This window comes from Salmo salar, chromosome ssa07 (assembly GCF_905237065.1).
Source record: "Salmo salar chromosome ssa07, Ssal_v3.1, whole genome shotgun sequence".
Taxonomy (NCBI): domain Eukaryota; kingdom Metazoa; phylum Chordata; class Actinopteri; order Salmoniformes; family Salmonidae; genus Salmo; species Salmo salar.
In genome coordinates this window covers 41,076,144-41,094,612 of record NC_059448.1, presented here as the reverse complement: position 1 = coordinate 41,094,612, position 18,469 = coordinate 41,076,144, and the positions used below count along the sequence as shown (strand labels likewise).

The following is an 18,469-nucleotide window of genomic DNA, read 5'->3' as shown; positions in this document are numbered from 1 at the left end:
TACATTCCAAGTATAGACCATATATTGTGTTCCCTACAGGTTATAGAAAAGAGCAGAAGCTTCACTCTCCGTTCAGAACTCAGTCCTACTGACCTACAGGTTACGAAACATTTTCTTTTAGTATTCTATGTCAAAGATAATAAAACAAAAACACTACAGTAAATACTACAGTAATGTCTGCAAAAACACTACAGTAAATACTTCAGTCCGCAAAAACACTACAGTAAATACTACAGTATACTACAATCCACAAAAACACTACAAGATCAGGTACATATATATAGCTTGACAAGGAAAATTGGAGGACTTGGCTAAAGCACAGGCAGATCTGGAAACTAAGATACCACCCTGGGGTGTAAGTGAGACAGACAGAGAGGGATGTCTTTATTCTTTTGAAACTTTTGTGTTATGTTTACTGTTCATTTTGTATTGTTTATTTCACTTTTGTTTATTAACTATTTCACTTGCTTTGGCAATGTAAACATATGTTTCCCATGCCAATACAGCCCTTAAATTGAAAATTGAATAGAAAGAGAGAGAGAGAGAGCGAGAGAGAGAGAGAGAGAGAGAGAGGGGTGGGTGGGTGGGTGTAAGCTCCTAGCTCCAAGGCACTCTGCAGGGAGGCAATGAAGAAAACAGAAGAAGAGTGACAATAAAGAGGGGAAGGAGAGAAAAGAAAGAGATGATGGAGAGGACTAAGAGAGAGAAGAGAGAGAGAATAGAGGGAGATGAGATATATCCTCAGAGTCAAGAGGGAGAAGAGGGAGAAGGAGATGGGATGGAAAGGAGAAGTATGCTCCTGCAAACAGGCATATGTTGGGGAATTTGTTTACAGTTTCCTGTCCTGCATGCGATCAACAGCCAGTTAAAAAGGACTACAGTGCAAGGGGAAAAGTACTGTATCTAAGGCCTTGGGAGCTGGGAGCTGTACCATGGGGTAAGTTGGTGAGATGTGTGTGCTGGGCGCTATACCAGCCTGCCACAGGGCACAGGGCTGGAACCAGCACCAAACAGCCCTATTTTCACTGGGAGGCAGCTCAGCCAGGAACCATGGGCCCTGCCCTGGGGAACCACACACACAAGGGTACACACTCACAAAAACACATACACACACACACACACACACACTGTACTGAACATAATGCAGTAGACACAAATGTTTTGGTGCGTATTTATTATTTGGATCAACAGAACAGGCAATATTGTATCACTGGACGCATTGCATCGATGACATAAATATATCTCTTCCATCTAAGTATATATAGAACTTGACATAAAACAGATATTGTGCTTCACTTTCTAGGTACAGATAGAGAGATATCTGTCAATCAAGGCGATACAGGTCAACAGTAAATTACAGACATTGGTCCGATAGTACATCACCACACAAACGGCCAGCATTATGTTTGATTAGATATCACTATCAACAGATCGTAGATATAGCATACATTTTGACATTAAACGCCACACACTTGTTCGCGTACAGCAACTGGCATGGAATGATATTACTACTGCTTGTAGTGCTACTTCGACTTGTGCTTTCTTTGATACCAGTGGTTTGTGTATCATTCTACCACTCTAGGTTCCAAGCTTCAGACGTCAGGGATCTCTCTCACTCTGCTATATCAAGGGTTATTTCCAGTGCCCTCTTAGAATTCATTCATCCTTCTCTTTAAGCAGTACTAAAGTGCTTTCCTTGAGAAACTTGGTCCGCCATTTAAGCTCACTTTAAAACTGTTATATTTGTTCGAAAATAAAATTCTAAAACGCTCTATTCATTGCTAACGTTACTCCTCTCAATCTTCTGCTGGTCATATTTTAGTGAACCCTTTAGCAGGGCTGACACACCAGGGCAGACTGTTGAGATCTGCACCGTCTGTGGGTCAGTTCTGCGCAGGGCAGGGCGTGTGAACGGGGAAGTCGTGCACATTTTGAGCAGACTTAGAGTGGAATAATATTGCTACTGACCCGATGGGACTTCAAACTGAACATCCAGTATACTGCAATCTGAGAAAGATTATTGCACATTTAAAAGAGCTTACCCACATACAACATTGTACTGATATAGAGGTTACACGTGTGTGTGTGTGCATGTATGTCTGCGTATATGCATATACGGTTTGTGTGTGCTTGTCCCAGATACCCACACCACTGTGTCTTGGTTACACGAGGACAGACCAGTCACTCTGGGTCCGGCCGTACTGTGACCAAGGAGAGAAAAGATCATCAGAAGGTCAAAGGTTAAACTGGGGTCAAACAGGCATAAAAGCACAGGCCAACAATTACAGTAGCAGTCACAAACTGTTTTAACTCCTTGCCTACAACACAGTGAAATGGCGCAACCGAAAACACAAAACAAAAAAAAAACAAATATCCCAAGAAATCTTGCGAACTCAGCCACACACAAAACAACGACCAAAATCAAAACAGAATGTTCCTGAACTGCGACAACCGCGGAGACAAATCCAATTATTTACGTCTCATGTTGCAAATTAGTTCTAATGGACAGAGTCGTGAAAATAAATAAGCGCCCGCAAAGAGAAACAAAAGCAATGCAATTTGTAATTAACATGAAAGAGAAACGGAGGACCGTGTTAGTAAACCCATCTTTCATCCCTCTTCTCATCCCTCGCTCCCCTCGTCTTAGACAACGCGTTTGTTTGTGCCCAATGTCTTCTTCTTGGGGAGGCGGACGCCGTTCTGTTTCTCATCCAAATTAAATGTCAACAGATTTAACATCAGGCTGGAGTTTTTTTTGTGCATTTTGTCGATGTTATTGTTCATTAGGCTCTCTCTCTCTCTCTCTCTCTCTCTCTCTCTCTCTCTCTCTCTCTCTCTCTCTCTCTCTCTCGCTCTCTCTCTCTCTCTCTCTCTCTCTCTCTCTCTCTCTCTCTCTCTCTCTCTCTCTCTCTCTCTCTCTCTCTCTCTCTCTCTCTCTCTCTGTCAAGCAGCGTCATTTGCAGCATCTTGGCTTTGATCACAAAGTCCGAGACAATAATTAGGTTTGTGTAATTACAGCAGGCATCTTAATGAGAGCTTTCAGGACTGTGTGTCTGCTCTATCTCCCATCCCTGCCCAGCCATTACTACATGAACCTCCTCCTATCTCCTCTGTCTGGCTGTGTGTCGGCGCCACAATGAGCTACAGGGGGGAGAGAAGCTATCGCTAGGGCCACACATACGCTCAGATAAGGTTTACACACACAGGCAGGCAGGCACGCACACACACGGATACACACACGGCACTAGTGGTTGGGAAGAGGAGACACACGCAAGCTCTCACACAAAGCCGTGGCAATGAGGAGATTTAGAGGGCAAACGATAATCACCTGACCTAGCCCCGACAGGGTGAAATTATACGAGGCAGAGATGAACACAAACTCACAGACGTGACGGAGAGACGGCCAGACAGAGAGAGAGAAAGATACTGAGAAAGATCTACACTGAATGAATGACCCACTCAGTTTAACACCCCCACTAGCAAAGGTATTCCACTTGCTGTCCACTTGCTGGGCTCAAATGAGTGATCCACCGCTTCGCAAAAACACACGTGACCGCCGACTCGACAACTTCTTAGCCAGTTGCACCTCCGAAAAGGTTCCAATTTGATAGAGCGAGTGGAGGTTACAATACAATCTACCTCTGTTACACCTGTCTCACTGGGCACACACTGGTTGAATTAAGTGACGTTGAACCAACGTGGAATAGATGTTGAATTGATGTCTGTGACCACCTTACCTGTATATCTGTGAGCTCCTTTCTCAGTCTAGAGGCGAGCTGGGGGAAATCCTCCTGGCAGGGGATGTGTAGGTTCTACAGACACACACACACACACACACACAGAGTTTAAAAATACTACTTTCTGGAGTAGCTGTTCAGCGGTTTATGACAAAGTGTTAAACATGAAAGTGCTTGATTCAAATGTTTTGATTGCTTTCTTGATTGCATCATTCATCCATCCATTCAGTCATCCATCCATTCATTCATCCATCCATTCAGTCATCCATCCATTCATTCATCCATCCATTCATTCAGTCATCCATCCATCCATTCATTCATCCATATGTTTTAAGGGTAGTGAGTTGTGGTTGTGTACCTCTCCCTGGTAGAGTATGCGTCCCACAGGACTGACCACACATGCAGTACCAGAGCCAAACATCTCCTTAACTCGGCCCTCTTTCAGAGCACAGCGCAGGTCTGCCATGGTCAGGTACCGCTCACACACCTTAAACTCCCCCTAGAAGAGGAGAGGGAGAGGTGGATGAGGAGATAGGGAGGTGGATGAGGAGATAGGGAAGTGGAGGAGGAAAATATATATAATGAAACTCATACAAGGGCAGGCTTCTGTAAACGCTTAGCTTCTCATCTCTGCTGAAGACTTCCTGCATTCTGCACAATATTTCACTCTCTCCCTATATATCTCTCTCTATATATATCAGGGATCTCCAACCCTGTTCCTGGTGAGCTAACCTCCTGTAGGTTTTCACTCCAACCCCAGTGGTATCTTACCTGATTCATCTTATCAACTAGCTATTCAAATAAGGTGTGCTAGATTAGGGTTGGAGTGAAAACTTACTGGACGGTAGCTCTCCAAGAATAGGGCTGGAGAGCCCTTCTCTCTCTCTCTCTCTCTCTCTCTCTCGCTCTCTCTCTCTCTCCCTCTCTCTCTCACACACACACACACACACCCTACTGTGGCATCTTAGTTGCCAGATCTGCCTGTGCTTTAGCCACGTCCTCCAAGATTCCTTGTCATACTATACATGTATCTGATCTGGCAACCAGGCTACTGGTTTAATGGCCAGTGATAGCCACTGGTATAGTGCCTATGCCCCTGTAGCAGATCTAATTACCCCTGGTGGTATGTCCATGTGAGTGTCAAATCCATCTTTCCCTTAATTAAACCCAGAGTGCCATGGCAAGTTCAACCCTCTATCTTTCTCTTGCCCCCTAGCTTGTTTTGTTGTTCAACTATCTTATGTCTTACCCTTAGAGAACACATTGTACTTGCCCCCCTCTTACCCTCTCTATATACAGTATCAGTCAAAAGTTTGGACACACCTACTCATTCCAGGGTTTTTCTTTATTTTTACTATTTTCTACATTGTAGAATAATAGTGAAGACATCAAAACTATGAAATAACACATATGGAATCATGTAGTAACCAAAAAAGTGTTAAACAAATCAAAACATGTTTTAGATTTTAGATTCTTCAAAGTAGCCACCTTTGCCTTGATGACAGCTTTGCACACTCTTGGCATTCTCTCAACCAGCTTCATGAGGTAGTCACTTGGAATGCATTTCAATTAACAGGTGTGCCTTGTTAAAAGTTAATTTGTGGAATTTTTTTCCTTCTTAATGCGTTTGAGCCAATCAGTTGTGTTGTGACAAGGTAGGGGTGGTATACAGAAGATAGCCCTAATTTGCAAAAAAAATCTAAAAACCTGTTTTTGCTTTGTCATTGTGGGGTACTGTGTGTAGATTAATGAGGGGGAAAAACGATTTAATCCATTTTAGAATAAGGTTATAATGTAACAAAATATGGAAAAAGTCAAGGGGTCTGCATACATGTTAAATGTACTGTATATTCATTCTCTCTCTCTCATACCCATTTCCTGGTCAGTTCCAGGATGCTCTGCCGCGTGATCCCAGGTAGGATTAGTCCATCCAGAGGGGGCGTTGCCAGCTCCTCCTCTGGAGAGAAAAACGTTGGATGAACAAATGAATTAAACAGATCATTTAGTGTCAATGGAATATCCAATCTGACCCAGTTTACAGAGATAAGAGAAGAGGTGAAGAACAGCACTGGCTATGTAAGACTGCAGCTGCGGTGATATACACTCGAACCACTAGATGTCGGTGCTGTACAATCAGACACAAAGATCAGTTTCCTGTTCGGTAACATTATGTCCACATCAACAGATCCAGAAGAGGATGGTCGTGTTCCCCCGCTCAGACGTTGCTGACGCATGCCAGATCTTACAATGCCTAGATAGGTATTTTAAGTATCAGCTAACCACGTCATATGTTCTAGAAATGGTGTGGCATGCAACCATTGGTTGATGCATGGAATGTCTGAACATGGGAACGCAACCTATATTTCCTTTGGCCTTGTCCAATTGCAATAGCCCGATTAAGGCAAAGGTATTATCTCTAATCTCATTGGCCATGACACTGAAAGTGATCATGATTACCTCCATTCTCATTATTCCAGAAGAGGAACATGTTCATGGATCCGACCTCTGTGATTTGATGGTCGTCTCCGTACTGCCAGAGGACCTGCTGGCACCCATAATCCACTGCTTCATGCTGGGCGTAGATAGACGCTCCATAGTTCCTGTAAACAAACCACCATGTTCATGTTCATTTTAATCCACAAACGAGAGCTGTCCGTTTACATTATAATTCCATGTGTCGTAATCCAAATGATTTGACACTGTTCCGTTCGTAAGAGTTAACTAGCGTGTGATCTTATTGTGTACTGTACATAAATCGTGTCACAATGAAATCCAAAGCTCTTTAGAGTTGAATCTGGTGTAAAGCTGTATTAGTACTGTTGGCAGGGTGGGAATATTAGGGTCAGGATAAATTAGTACCACACATTGCAAAGCAAGCATTTTTACTGCATTTCAAAAGAATACTACCATGTCTGATCTTCCTTTACTCAAAGGGTGCAGTAACCAAATTCAATCCTATCTGGTGATATGTTGGATATTTTACAGTTTCCAGTCTCTCCTCTAACCCTCCCATCTTACAGTCTCCAGTCCCTCCTCTAACCCTCCCATCTTACAGTCTCCAGTCCCTCCTCTAACCCTCCCATCTTACAGTCTCCAGTCCCTCCTCTAAACCTCCCCTCTTACGGTCTCCAGTCCCTCCTCTAACCCTCCCATTTTACAGTCTCCAGTCCCTCCTCTAACCCTCCCATCTTACAGTCTCCAGTCCCTCCTCTAACCCTCCCATCTTACAGTCTCCAGTCCCTCCTCTAAACCTCCCCTCTTACGGTCTCCCGTCCCTCCTCTAACCCTCCCCTCTTACAGTCTCCAGTCCCTCCTCTAACCCTCCCATTTTACAGTCTCTAGTCCCTCCTCTAACTCTCCTATAACCCTCCCATTTTACAGTCTTTAGTCCTTCCTCTAACCTTCCCATCTTACAGTCTCCAGTCCCTCTAACCTTCCCATCTTACAGTCTCCAGTCCCTCTAACCCTCCCATCTTACAGTCTCCAGTCCCTCCCCTACCCTCCCATCTTACAATCTCCTGTCCCTCCTCTCCAGGCTCTGATGTATTTGGAGTCGGCCCAGAGAGAGACAGGTTTAGCTCCTGTACTGAAGAAAGAACCAACAGGACTCAGGATCACATAAAGTAGAGCATGGGACGGCTTCTTCACTCCTAGAGACCGCTAGGAAGGGACACAGGCCACACACACACACACACACACACACACACACACACACACACACATGCCAATAGTTGACATACTCTTGAGCTCTTCACAACTTAATGATTACTACTTCACCAACAAGTATAGGGGAAGCTAGACAGAGGGAGAGCCCTGTCACAGCATATGAGAGTGAATGAGACAGTCCCTCACAGAAGGAGACAGAGAGTGGTTGGTTGGTCATCTCCTCACCTCAGTACCCAGGAAGGTGGGTCGGATGTAGAGACTGGCAGAGTCTGACTGGGGTACCCACTCCCGATCCACCTGTACCAGCCTCCTGATACACTCTACCAACTCTGCCCTGTCAAAGGCCTGGAGGAGGGAGGGGGGAGATGGAGAGAGGGAAAATGGGAGGTTGAGCCGGGAAAGGAGAAATGGGACAAAAATATGAACAAACAGAACATTCAGTGACTGCCGCAGACACTACAGAAAGTCATTTAGCACACTCTCTTATCCAGAGTGACTTAAAGTTAGTGCATTCATCTTAAGATAGCTTAGTGAGACAGCCACATACCACAGTCGTAGTAAGTACATTTTTCTCAATTAATTAGTTATCTGCAAAGTCAGTACTAGTAGGAAAAGCAATTTTGTTGATGTACTGGGGAACATTGTTCCAGTCTTGTACTTTACATGATATGATACACTGTAGATACTAGACACTGTATCTATACTGAACACAAATATAAACGCAACATGCAAAAATGTCAAATATTTTACTGAGTCACAGTTCATATAAGGAAATCAGTCATTTCTAGGTCGCAATTGTAAATGAGAACTTGTTCTCAACTTGCCTACCTGGTTAAATAAAGGTGAAATAAAAAATAAATACATTTGAAAAACAATCCTTGGGCCCTAATCTATGGATTTCACATGACTGGGAATACAGATATTCATCTGTAGGTCACAGATACCTTTAAAAAAAAAAAGGTAGGGGCGTGGATCAGAAAATAAGTCAGTATCTGGTGTGACCACCATTTGCCTCATGCAGTGCGACACATCTTCTTCACATAGAGTTGATCGGGCTGTTGATTGTGGAATGTTGTCCCCCTCCTCTTCAATGGCTGTGTGAAGTTGCTGGATACTGGCAGGAACTAGAACATGCTGTGGTACACGTCGATCCAGAGCATCCCAAACAGCTCAATGGGTGACATGTCTGGTGAGTATGCAGGCCATGGAAGAACTGGGACATTTTCAGCTTCCAGGAATTGTGTACAGATCCTTGTGACATGGGGCCGTGCATTATCAGGCTGAAACATGAGGTGTTTGCGGCAGATGAATGGCACGGCAATGGGCCTCAGGTTCTCGTCACGGTATCTCTGTGCATTCAAATGGCATCGATAAAATGCAATTGTGTTTGTTGTCCATAGCGTACAGTATGCCTGCCCATACCATAATCCCACCGCCACCATGGGGCCCTCTGTTCATAATGTTGACGTCAGCAAACCGCTCACCCACACGACACCATACACATGGTCTGCGGTTGTGAGGGCGGTTGGACGTACTGCCAAATTCTCTAAAACAACGTTGGAAGCGACTTATGGTAGAAAAAAATTTACATTAAATTCTCTGGCAACAGCTCCGGTGGGCATTAGTGCAGTCAGCATGCCAATTACATGCTCCGTCAAAACTTGATACATATGTGGCACTGTGAGTGGGCTTTTATTGTCCCCAGCACAAGGTTCACCTGCGTAATGATCATGTTGTTTAATCCGCTTCTTGATATGCTATACCTGTCAGATGGATGGATTACCTTGGCAAGGGAGAAATGCTCACTAACAGGGATGTAATTCTGAACTTTTTGTTCAGTACCATTGCCTGTATGTGTTCTTACCGGCAGGCAGGCCCTCTCTGCAGACTTGGCCATACGGTTCATGTTGAGCATGGGTCTGAAGAGACGGACTTTGTCATCAGTACCTCGGTATGCCTTCATACCCTCAAACAACTGACCACAGAACAGAGGAGAGGAAAGAGACAGGGGTTAAGACTGGCTGACAGGAGAGAACCACTGACCTCTAGTCATTCTCTCAACAGAGTGAATATACTAACATGTAAATGTAAACATAATGAATGAGGTCCAGAATGTGAAATTGGCTTCCTGAACCTATGTGTGTGTGATAGTAAGTTTCAGTACATATGAGCGTACCTGTGTTGGCCATTTATGTCCAATCCACTGTCCTTCAACTATCCTAGCTGTGCCTATTCTTATCAGAGCTACAATTAAAGTGTAGTACATTCATCTTAAGCTCTCAGCACAAACTCTCAGCATCTCAGCAGCACAGTCTGTTTCCTGATTGAAGACACTGAAATTGGGGCTGTAAGATGTGAAGACCATGGGGAAGGTCCTATACATAATTGTAGTGTAGATGCTGACCTGTACATTTTCACCAGTGTTGGAATTGCTCATTGGTAGGCTGGTTAGAGCCTGTTAAACCCCTCCTGTGCCAAGTACATTACATTAGCTACACATGCCTGCTTAAGCCTATTCCTTTTCATTTGGGACCTTTTCAGACTTTTCGTTTGTTTTGACAGTCGTTTTGCACATGTTTTGTTAATATTTCATTTTCATTTATATTTCATTCATTTTCGAACACTATAGTTTAATGAACCGGCACCTGATTTTGCACCTTTAACTTTGCCTCCTACTGCTTTTTTATATCCTTGAATTAATTCATGTTATTAGACCTATTTAAAATACATATAGATTGCCTAAGTTATTTTAGTACAAAATAAATACATAAAAAATGTAATGTATGTCATAAATCTACCAACATATTTCTACTGTAGTCTTCAGTACTATCAGGTGGGCAGCAAGAATGGACAGCATGAGCGTGAGATACATTAACTTTCTAACAAGGCCTAACAAGGTGGCGTTTCCTACCTGCACAGCGTAGTGCATGGCTGAGCAGGCCGGGTGGAGAGACAGGTTACCAAAGGGCTTGATGTGAGGCTTCTGCCAGCCTCCAGCGTTGGTCCACTCTATGGTCAGCATGTGGTCAGAAAACACAGTTCCAAACACCAGATTGGTCAGGTCAGGTTTGGCCTTGTGGGTCTGGGACAGCTCAATGACCAGATCAGCTACCTGGGGGGGAATATAGAGAACATGGTTTAGAAGTAAATTCATTATACACACTGCTTTAGGTGTAATATACTGTATGTCATTGTCCACAAACACTGTTGTAAAATGTATAGGTCAAAACAATGCCCATTTGATAAAGGAGTACTTTGGGGACATTTCAAAGTGAATTCATTCTGTGTTCATTTTTGTATCATCATTAGTACAGTGTAGGCCGACATGATCCCAATTCTAGCTCCAAGATGCCGGCATTTAGAAAAAGTTGTTGGTGGTGATATATTGGCGCATTGAACCATGTCGTGTGCCGTAGTTTTAAAAATTATGTGTATAGTGCTAAAAACAATGACGTCATACCTGAATTCCGACATCTTTAGGCACCTTCGCCATTGTACAGTAACGTAAACTTTTGTTACGTTACATCCAAATTCTAAAATTCATTCAATAAATAAAAATCCTCATCAATATACACACAATACTCCATAAAGACAAAGTGAAAACAGGTTTTTAGACATTTTTGCAAATTAATTAAAATGACAAACAGAAATACCTTATTTACATAAGTATTCAGACCCTTTGCTATGAGACTCGAAATTGAGTTCAGGTGCATCCTGTTTCCATTGATCATCCTTGTTTCTACAACTTCGAGTCCACCTGTGGTAAATTCAATTGATTGGACATGAATTGGAAAGGCACACACCTGTCGATATAAGGTCCCACAGTTGACACTGTCAGAGCAAAAACCAAGCCAGGAGGTCAAAGGATTTGTCCTTAGAGCTTCAAGACAGGATTATGTTGAGGCACAGATCTAGGGAAGGGTACCAAAACACTTCTGCAGCATTGCAGGTCCCCAAGAACACAGCCTCCATCATTCTTAATGGGAAGAAGTTTGGAACCAGCAAGACTCTTCCTAGACCTGGCCGACTGGCCAAAACGAGCAATCGGGGAAGAAGGGCCTTGGTCAGGGAGGTGACCAAGAACCTGAATGTCACTCTGACAGCGCTCCAAGGTTCCTCTGTGGAGATGGGAGAACATTCCAGAAGGACAACCATCTTTTCAGCACTCCACCAATCAGGCCTTTATGGTAGAGTGGCCAGTCGGAAGCCACTCCTCAGTAAAAGGCACATGACAGCCCGCTTGGAGTTTGCCAAAAGGCATCTAAAACAAGATTCTCTGTTCTGATGAACTCTTTTTCCTGAATTCCAAGCGTCACGTCTGGAGGAAATCAGGCACCATCCCTACGGTGAAGCATGGCGGTGGCAGCATCATGCTGTGGGGATGTTTTTCAGCGGCAGGTACTGCGAGACAAGTCAGGATCGAGGGAAAGATGAATGGAGCAAAGTCCAGAGAGATCCTTGATGAAAACCTGCCTCAGAGCACTCAGGACCTCAGACCGGGGTTGAAGGTTCACATTCCAATAGGACAACGACCCTAAGCACACAGTCAGGACAACGCAGGAGTGGCTTCAGGACAAGTCTCTGAATGTCCTTGAGTGGCCTAGCCAGAGCCTGGACTTGAACCCGATCTAACATCTCTGGAGAGACCTGAAAATAGCTGTGCAGCGACACTCCACATCGAACCTGACATAGCTTGAGAGGATCTGCAGAGAAGAATGGGAGAAACTCCCTAAATCAAATCAAATCGAATTTTATTGGTCACGTACCCATTTTAAGCAGATGTTTTTGCAGGTGTAGCGAAATGCTTGTGTTCCTAGCTCCAGCAGTGCAGAAGTATCTAACAATTGACAACAGTACACACAAATCTCAAAGTAAAATAATGGAATTAAGACATATATAAATATTAGGATGAGCAATGTCTGAGTGGCATTGACTAAAATACAGTAGAGTACAGTATATACATTTGAAATGAGTAAAACAGTATGTAAACATATTTAAAAGTGACTAGTGTTCCATTTAAAGTGACCAGTGATTCCATGTCTATGTTCATAGGGAAGCAGCCTCTAAGTTGCAGGGTTGAGTAACCGGGTGGTAGCCGGCTAGTGATGGCTATTTAACAGTCTGATGGCCTTGAGATAGAAGCTGTTTTTCAGTCTCTCGGCCCCGTCTTTGATGCACCTGTACTGACCTCGCCTTCTGGATGATAGTGGAGTGAACAGGCCGTGACTCGGGTGGTTGATGTCCTTGATGATCTTTTTGTCCTTCCTGTGACATCGGGTGCTGTAGGTTTCCTGGAGGGCAGGTAGTGTGCCCCGGTGATGCGTTGGGCAGACTGCACCACCCTCTGGAGAGCTCTGCGGTTACGGGCGGTGCAGTTGCCGTACCAGGCAGTGATACAGCCCGACAGGATGCTCTCAATTGTACATCTGTAAAGGTTTGTGAGGTTGTTAGGGGCCAAGATGAATTTTGCTGTTGAGCCTTCTTTACTACACTGTCTGTGTGGGTGGACCATTTCAGATTATCAGTGATGTGTACGCCGAGGAGCTTGAAGCTTTTCACCTTCTCCACTGCGGTCCCGCCGATGTGAAAAGGTGCGTTCTCTCTCTGTTGATTAGTTCTTTCATTTTGTTAACGTTGAGGTTATTTTCCAAACTTGATGATTGAGTTGGAGGCGTGCGTGGCCATGAAGTCAAGGTTAAACAGGGAGTGCAGGAGGGGGCTGAGCACGCACCCTTGTGGGGCCCCTGTGTTGAGGATCAGTGTAATAGAGGTGTTGTTTCCTACCTTCACCACCTGGGGGCGGCCCGTCAGGAAGTCCAGGACCCAGTTGCAAAGGGCGGGGTTTACACCCAGGGCCCCGAGCTTAATGGTGAGCTTGGAGGGTACTATGGTGTTGAAGGCTGAGCTATAATCAATGAACAGCATTCTTACATAGGAATTCCTCTTGTCCAGATGAGATAGGGCAGTGTGCAGTGCAATGGCGATTACATCATCTGTGGATCTATTGGGGTGGTATGTAAATATATAGTGGGTCTAGGGAGTCAGGTAAGGTGGAGGTGAAATGATCCTTAACTAAGCCTCTCAAAGCACTTCATGATGACAGAAGTGAGTGCTACGGGGCGGTGGTCATTTAGTTCAGTAACCTTCGCTTTCTTGGATACAGGAACAGTGGTGGACATCTTGAAGCAAGTGGGGACAGCAGACTGGGATAGGGAGAAATCGAATATGTCCGTAAACACTCCAGCCAGCTGGTCTGCATATGCTCTGATGATGCGGCTAGGATACCGTCTGGTCTGGCAGAATTGCGAGGGTTAACACGCTTAAATGTCTTACTCATGTCAGCCACGGAGAACGAGAGCCCACAGTCCTTGGGAGCAGTTCTGTCACGACTTCCGCCGAAGTTGGTCCCTCTCCTTGTTCGGGCGGCGTTCGGCGGTCGACGTCACTGGCCTTCTAACCATCGCCGATCCACTTTTCATTTTCCATTTGTTTTGTCTTTGTCTTACACACCTGGTTTCAATCCCCCAATTACATGTTCATTATTTAACCCTCTGTTCCCCCATGTTTTCTTGTGAGTGATTGTTTCTATGTAGGAAGGTCCGTTATTGTGAGCTCTGTTTTGTATTGCATTTATTATATGTTGAGTAAAATACGGTTATTTACTCATATCTGCTGTCCTGCGCCTGACCCCTATACACCAGCTACACACAGACTTCCTTACAAGTTCACCTTCAGGATATGTGGTTTCCAGTTTGCACAAAGTCCAGTGTAGTTCCTTGAGGGCCTTCATGGTATCGGCTTGAGGGGGAATATACACGACTGTAACTATAACCGAAGAGAATTCTCTTGTGAGGTAATACGGACTGCATTTGATTTGTGAGGTATTCTAGGTCAGGTGAACAAAATAACTTGTGTTTCTGTACGTTATCACAGTCACAACATGAGTAGTTAATCATGAAACATACACCACCATCTTTCTTTCTCCCAGAGAGTTCTGTATTCCTGTCTGCGCAATGTACTGAGAACCCAGCTGGCTGTATGGACGGGGACAGTATATCCGGAGAGAGCCAGGTGTGCCAAGCTTGTAGCGTCATACACAAGAAGACTCAAGGCTGTAATCGCTGCCAAAGGTGCTTCAACAAATTACTGAGTAAAGGGTCTGATTACTTATGTAAATGTGAGACACATTTCAGTTGAATGCGTTCAGTTGTACAACTGACTAGGTATCCCCCTTTCCCTTTCCCTATTTTATAAATTAGCAAAAATGTCTAAAAAACTGTTTTTGCTTTGTCATTATGGGGTATTGTGTGTGGATTGATGAGGGGGAAAAACGATTTAATCCATTTTAGAATAGGGCTGTAACGTAACAAAATGTGGAAAAAGTCAAGGGGTCTGAATACTTTCCAAATGCACTGTATCTCATCAGGCGCTTCATAGTTCTGCAATTCTCCCACTGGCCAGTAGAGGACACTCCAGGCTTTTAACTTCTAAGAACATGAGCCACTCAATAAACAAACACAACCACAGAGGACACCTGACACAACCGCTCTCAGTGTAGGAGTTGCCTTTACCACAGTTCTAGGACCAGATAACTCTCCCCCAATCCTAACTTTAACCATGAGGGTGGTTAACCCTAACCCTAACCCAAATTTAGTCTAGATCAGTAGCTAAAGGCAAATGCTCTGCTGTGGTTTTTCTGCTCTCAGTGCCTGTCTGGATTAGGCCTGTTTCAGATCTACCCTTCCTGGACTGCATTTACACAGGCAGCCCAATTCTGATCTTTTTTCTCACTAATTGGTATTTTGACCAATCAGCACTGAAAAAGGTATCACAAGAAAAGATCTGAAGGGATTGGTCAAAAGACCAAATAGAGGAAAAAAGATCAGAATTGGGCTGCCTGCGTAAATGCAGACCTGTTGCAGCATTGCATAATCTCAGATTACAGAGGGGTAGTGCTGGCCAACAGTCTGAGAGAGCACTGTCAGATTACTCTCTCTCTTTCTCACAGTCACACTGTGACTACAGCATTGGTTACCAATGTTTTGGCCTAATATCGCCATTTACTTACCCAGCCATGAATCTGATCTATTGATATTTTAAACTTCAGTGTGATAAAATTGGATAAAATACAGTACATTTTCTAGTGACTATATCTTCTCATTAGTTCAGAATTCACACACATCTTTTAAGAAGCGCATGACAAATCACTTCTGACCTGCTGTGAAGAATCTGAGATAGGCCCATTTACAGAGATCCTGATAACTCTGTTGACTAATATAATTGCACAAGAGAGCACGACTTAGGTGAGGTGAATGAGTTCCAAGTAATCCATGTTCAGCGTAACATCACACGCTTCATTGGTCAGGGATTACCAAACTATAAATACTCTACATCCAGCTCAGGTGGGTCCCAAAACAGGAGTCAGATTCCTACAAGTGTGTACAGTAACAACACGGGGGTCTATAGCGTACACAAGCTAGGCTCAGATACAGTACTACAGAGGTGCTTGTAGTTCAAGACTAAAGACCTGATGCAATTATGAGGATGAAGCATCTATGAGGCCCTTTTCTCAGACGTTGATTAATTAATAACAGGCTTAATCCAGGCGTGAATGTCCACATCTTAAAATGGTCCTGCACAGCCCATGACAACTCTCTCTCTCTTTCTCTTCCTCGCTCTCACCCCTTTCTCTCCCCCTCTCTTTCTCCTAATCACCAAATCACCACCTGCGACTACCGCCTGCCTGGCTGTCTCCTCCCTGTGCAACGTTAGAGAGCAGAGTACATCAGAGCTAAAGCCTGTGGCAGATCACAGGTCACAGCCTGATTGACAGGTGGTGCTTAGTGTTATCTGGGAAAGTGGATTCTCTGTGGAGACGACACAGGACCTCCTAGATAGACCAGGGCCCTCATCCTTCTCTTTCTCTATACCTCTCTGAGGGCCACAAAGGGCCACAACATTGAGTATGTGGTTAGCACAGGGGTCTGGGGAGCACAAGCCAAACGAGGGGCCCCAAAAGGAGTTAACCCCCATGGATCTATAAAATGAACATCTCAGGATCTCCGGTGGATGTCTTTGACTCAGTTTTGCTGAGGCGGCCGTATTGTTGTTTCTGTAGGGGGATGTGTTTTTTTGTTGGATCTAACGGACTGAGAGGCATTAGGAGAGCCATGTGGGTGGGGGGAGGTGTCCATGCTGTTGGTGTGATCTGGACCTTTTGATTGACAACCAGGGGAGGTTTTATGAATATCAGAATCATATCCAGGAAACATCAAGATGGTGCAGCTGGGCTCCTCACTAAAGGCAAGTGATTCATCTGATTCAGCACACTGAAGTGGGCAGTTAGAGGGAATGGCGTCTCCAGTTTGCCATGCACTGACAAACTTCAAATGTCTTGTGATTGCAGTTCACGTGCAATATAAACTCCCTAACGTAGCAGTATGTGCAATATCTGAACTGTTCCACGTTAAAATACCATTGCTGTACCACATGCCTTTGCACACACTTGAAATGAACGAGGAACAATGCTCATTGCTATGCATTATACCACAGGGTAAATGATTAGAACGTTACCTTGAAGCTGTGGATGCTGTCTTCCATGCCGTTACTGGTGGAAACATCATCACCAGAGCCCTGGGAGGACATTGTAAACAACTTTATATAGATGACAACTTTACATAGGATGTAATCAACTACATATAAGCCTAAGCTTATTAAAACATTCACACTCGGGTAGTGTATTCAGACAATGAGAGAGTAACAGGGTTAGTTCTTTTAAAATTATAATGGGTAACAGCATGGGATGGGGAGCAGGGAGAGATGGGGTTGTTGGAAAGAACAGTGAGGTTTGCTAACGTGAATTGAATGAGGATAGGACTAGGTATTTGTCTGTGAGGGTTAAATTCCCTGCTCTGCTCAGCACAGGAGCTCATTTTACCTGCAGCAAGACGATAGTCTGTCGCCAGGTGAACTGAAGGCTTGCATTTATATTAGGCTACCATTACTCCACAAGCAAAGGCCTAATCATATAATAATAACAGGCATAATAATCCTAACAATAATTGTGGTTGATTTAGATTCTATAATACAAGCTATTTTAACATGTGATCATGCAGTAAATACTGTGAAATAACGTCATTGATTACCCCTTATAGTTATTATGAGCCATTGGTAGGCAGCTAACAAATAGACATGCTGGTTATAAGAGCGACATGCGAATAACATGTCGTCGGCGTGATGCAGTTATATAAAATGTGTCATCATATGCTGCAGCTGCCTTCTCAAAACACATAGGGCTAGGCAATATAGATATGTTAAATCATTTTTTATGAAAGTATATATATAACGGACGCAGTTGAAACAAGTGCATTGAATTGTGCGCCTGCGTCAGGAATTCTTATTCCGTCATTTTCAGAAATAGGCAACGATAACGTATAGGTTAGCAGTGGCGTTGAGATCCAGCATGACCGTTTTTCGGTTACTGGAAAGAAGACGTTTACCTTGAGAGATGGAGCGTTCGCTGATGAGGGAACGGCTGTAACACTCGCCATGATGAATCATACGCAACCGAAGTCGCGCACTCGCTCTCTGTCACCAACACACTCTCCTAAACCGCTCACAGATGAATTTGTTCACTTTCAAACCCATTGTATAATGTTAGATCTAGGTGCCTGGGCCAACCACAAAATTGGTTCTCGTTGCAAATGTGTAATGTATTGGCCACTTTTTGGTGAATGACATTCTGTGGGACTGTGGGACAAATGTTATTGTGGAACAGCAGTCATGCTAAACCTTCACGCACATGGGACAGTTACATTATAAGGCTTAACCAGGGCTTTGTCAAGCAGGGCTGTCATAGATTTTCCATAAGGTTATCTATAGAAGCTTGTGTGGATATAGGCATATGTCCTTTTTACTACAGTAGCTTACGTCCAACTGTCCTCCCATTATTAGTCGTAGACAAGCTGTTTTATTTGTATATTATGGACATATTCAATCTCTCCCTATCCCAGTCTGTTGTCCGCACATGCTTCAAGATTTTCACCATTGTTCCTGTACCCAAGCAA

General features: G+C 44.0%; 1 protein-coding gene across 1 annotated transcript; it reads right to left on the bottom strand.

Annotated features, from left to right (window-relative positions):
• Positions 1-1,165: 1,165 nt before the first annotated feature.
• Positions 1,166-18,469, bottom strand: LOC106609182 (branched-chain-amino-acid aminotransferase, cytosolic-like). Its single transcript, XM_014207680.2, has 11 exons — positions 17,903-18,469; positions 16,977-17,036; positions 10,315-10,515; positions 9,268-9,378; positions 7,629-7,748; positions 7,237-7,397; positions 6,195-6,337; positions 5,609-5,694; positions 4,096-4,236; positions 3,738-3,812; positions 1,166-2,201 (listed from the first exon to the last, which is right to left on the bottom strand). The coding sequence occupies exons 1-11, from the start codon at positions 17,951-17,953 to the stop codon at positions 2,163-2,165; spliced, it is 1,188 nt and encodes a 395-aa protein (XP_014063155.2). The 5' UTR covers positions 17,954-18,469; the 3' UTR covers positions 1,166-2,162.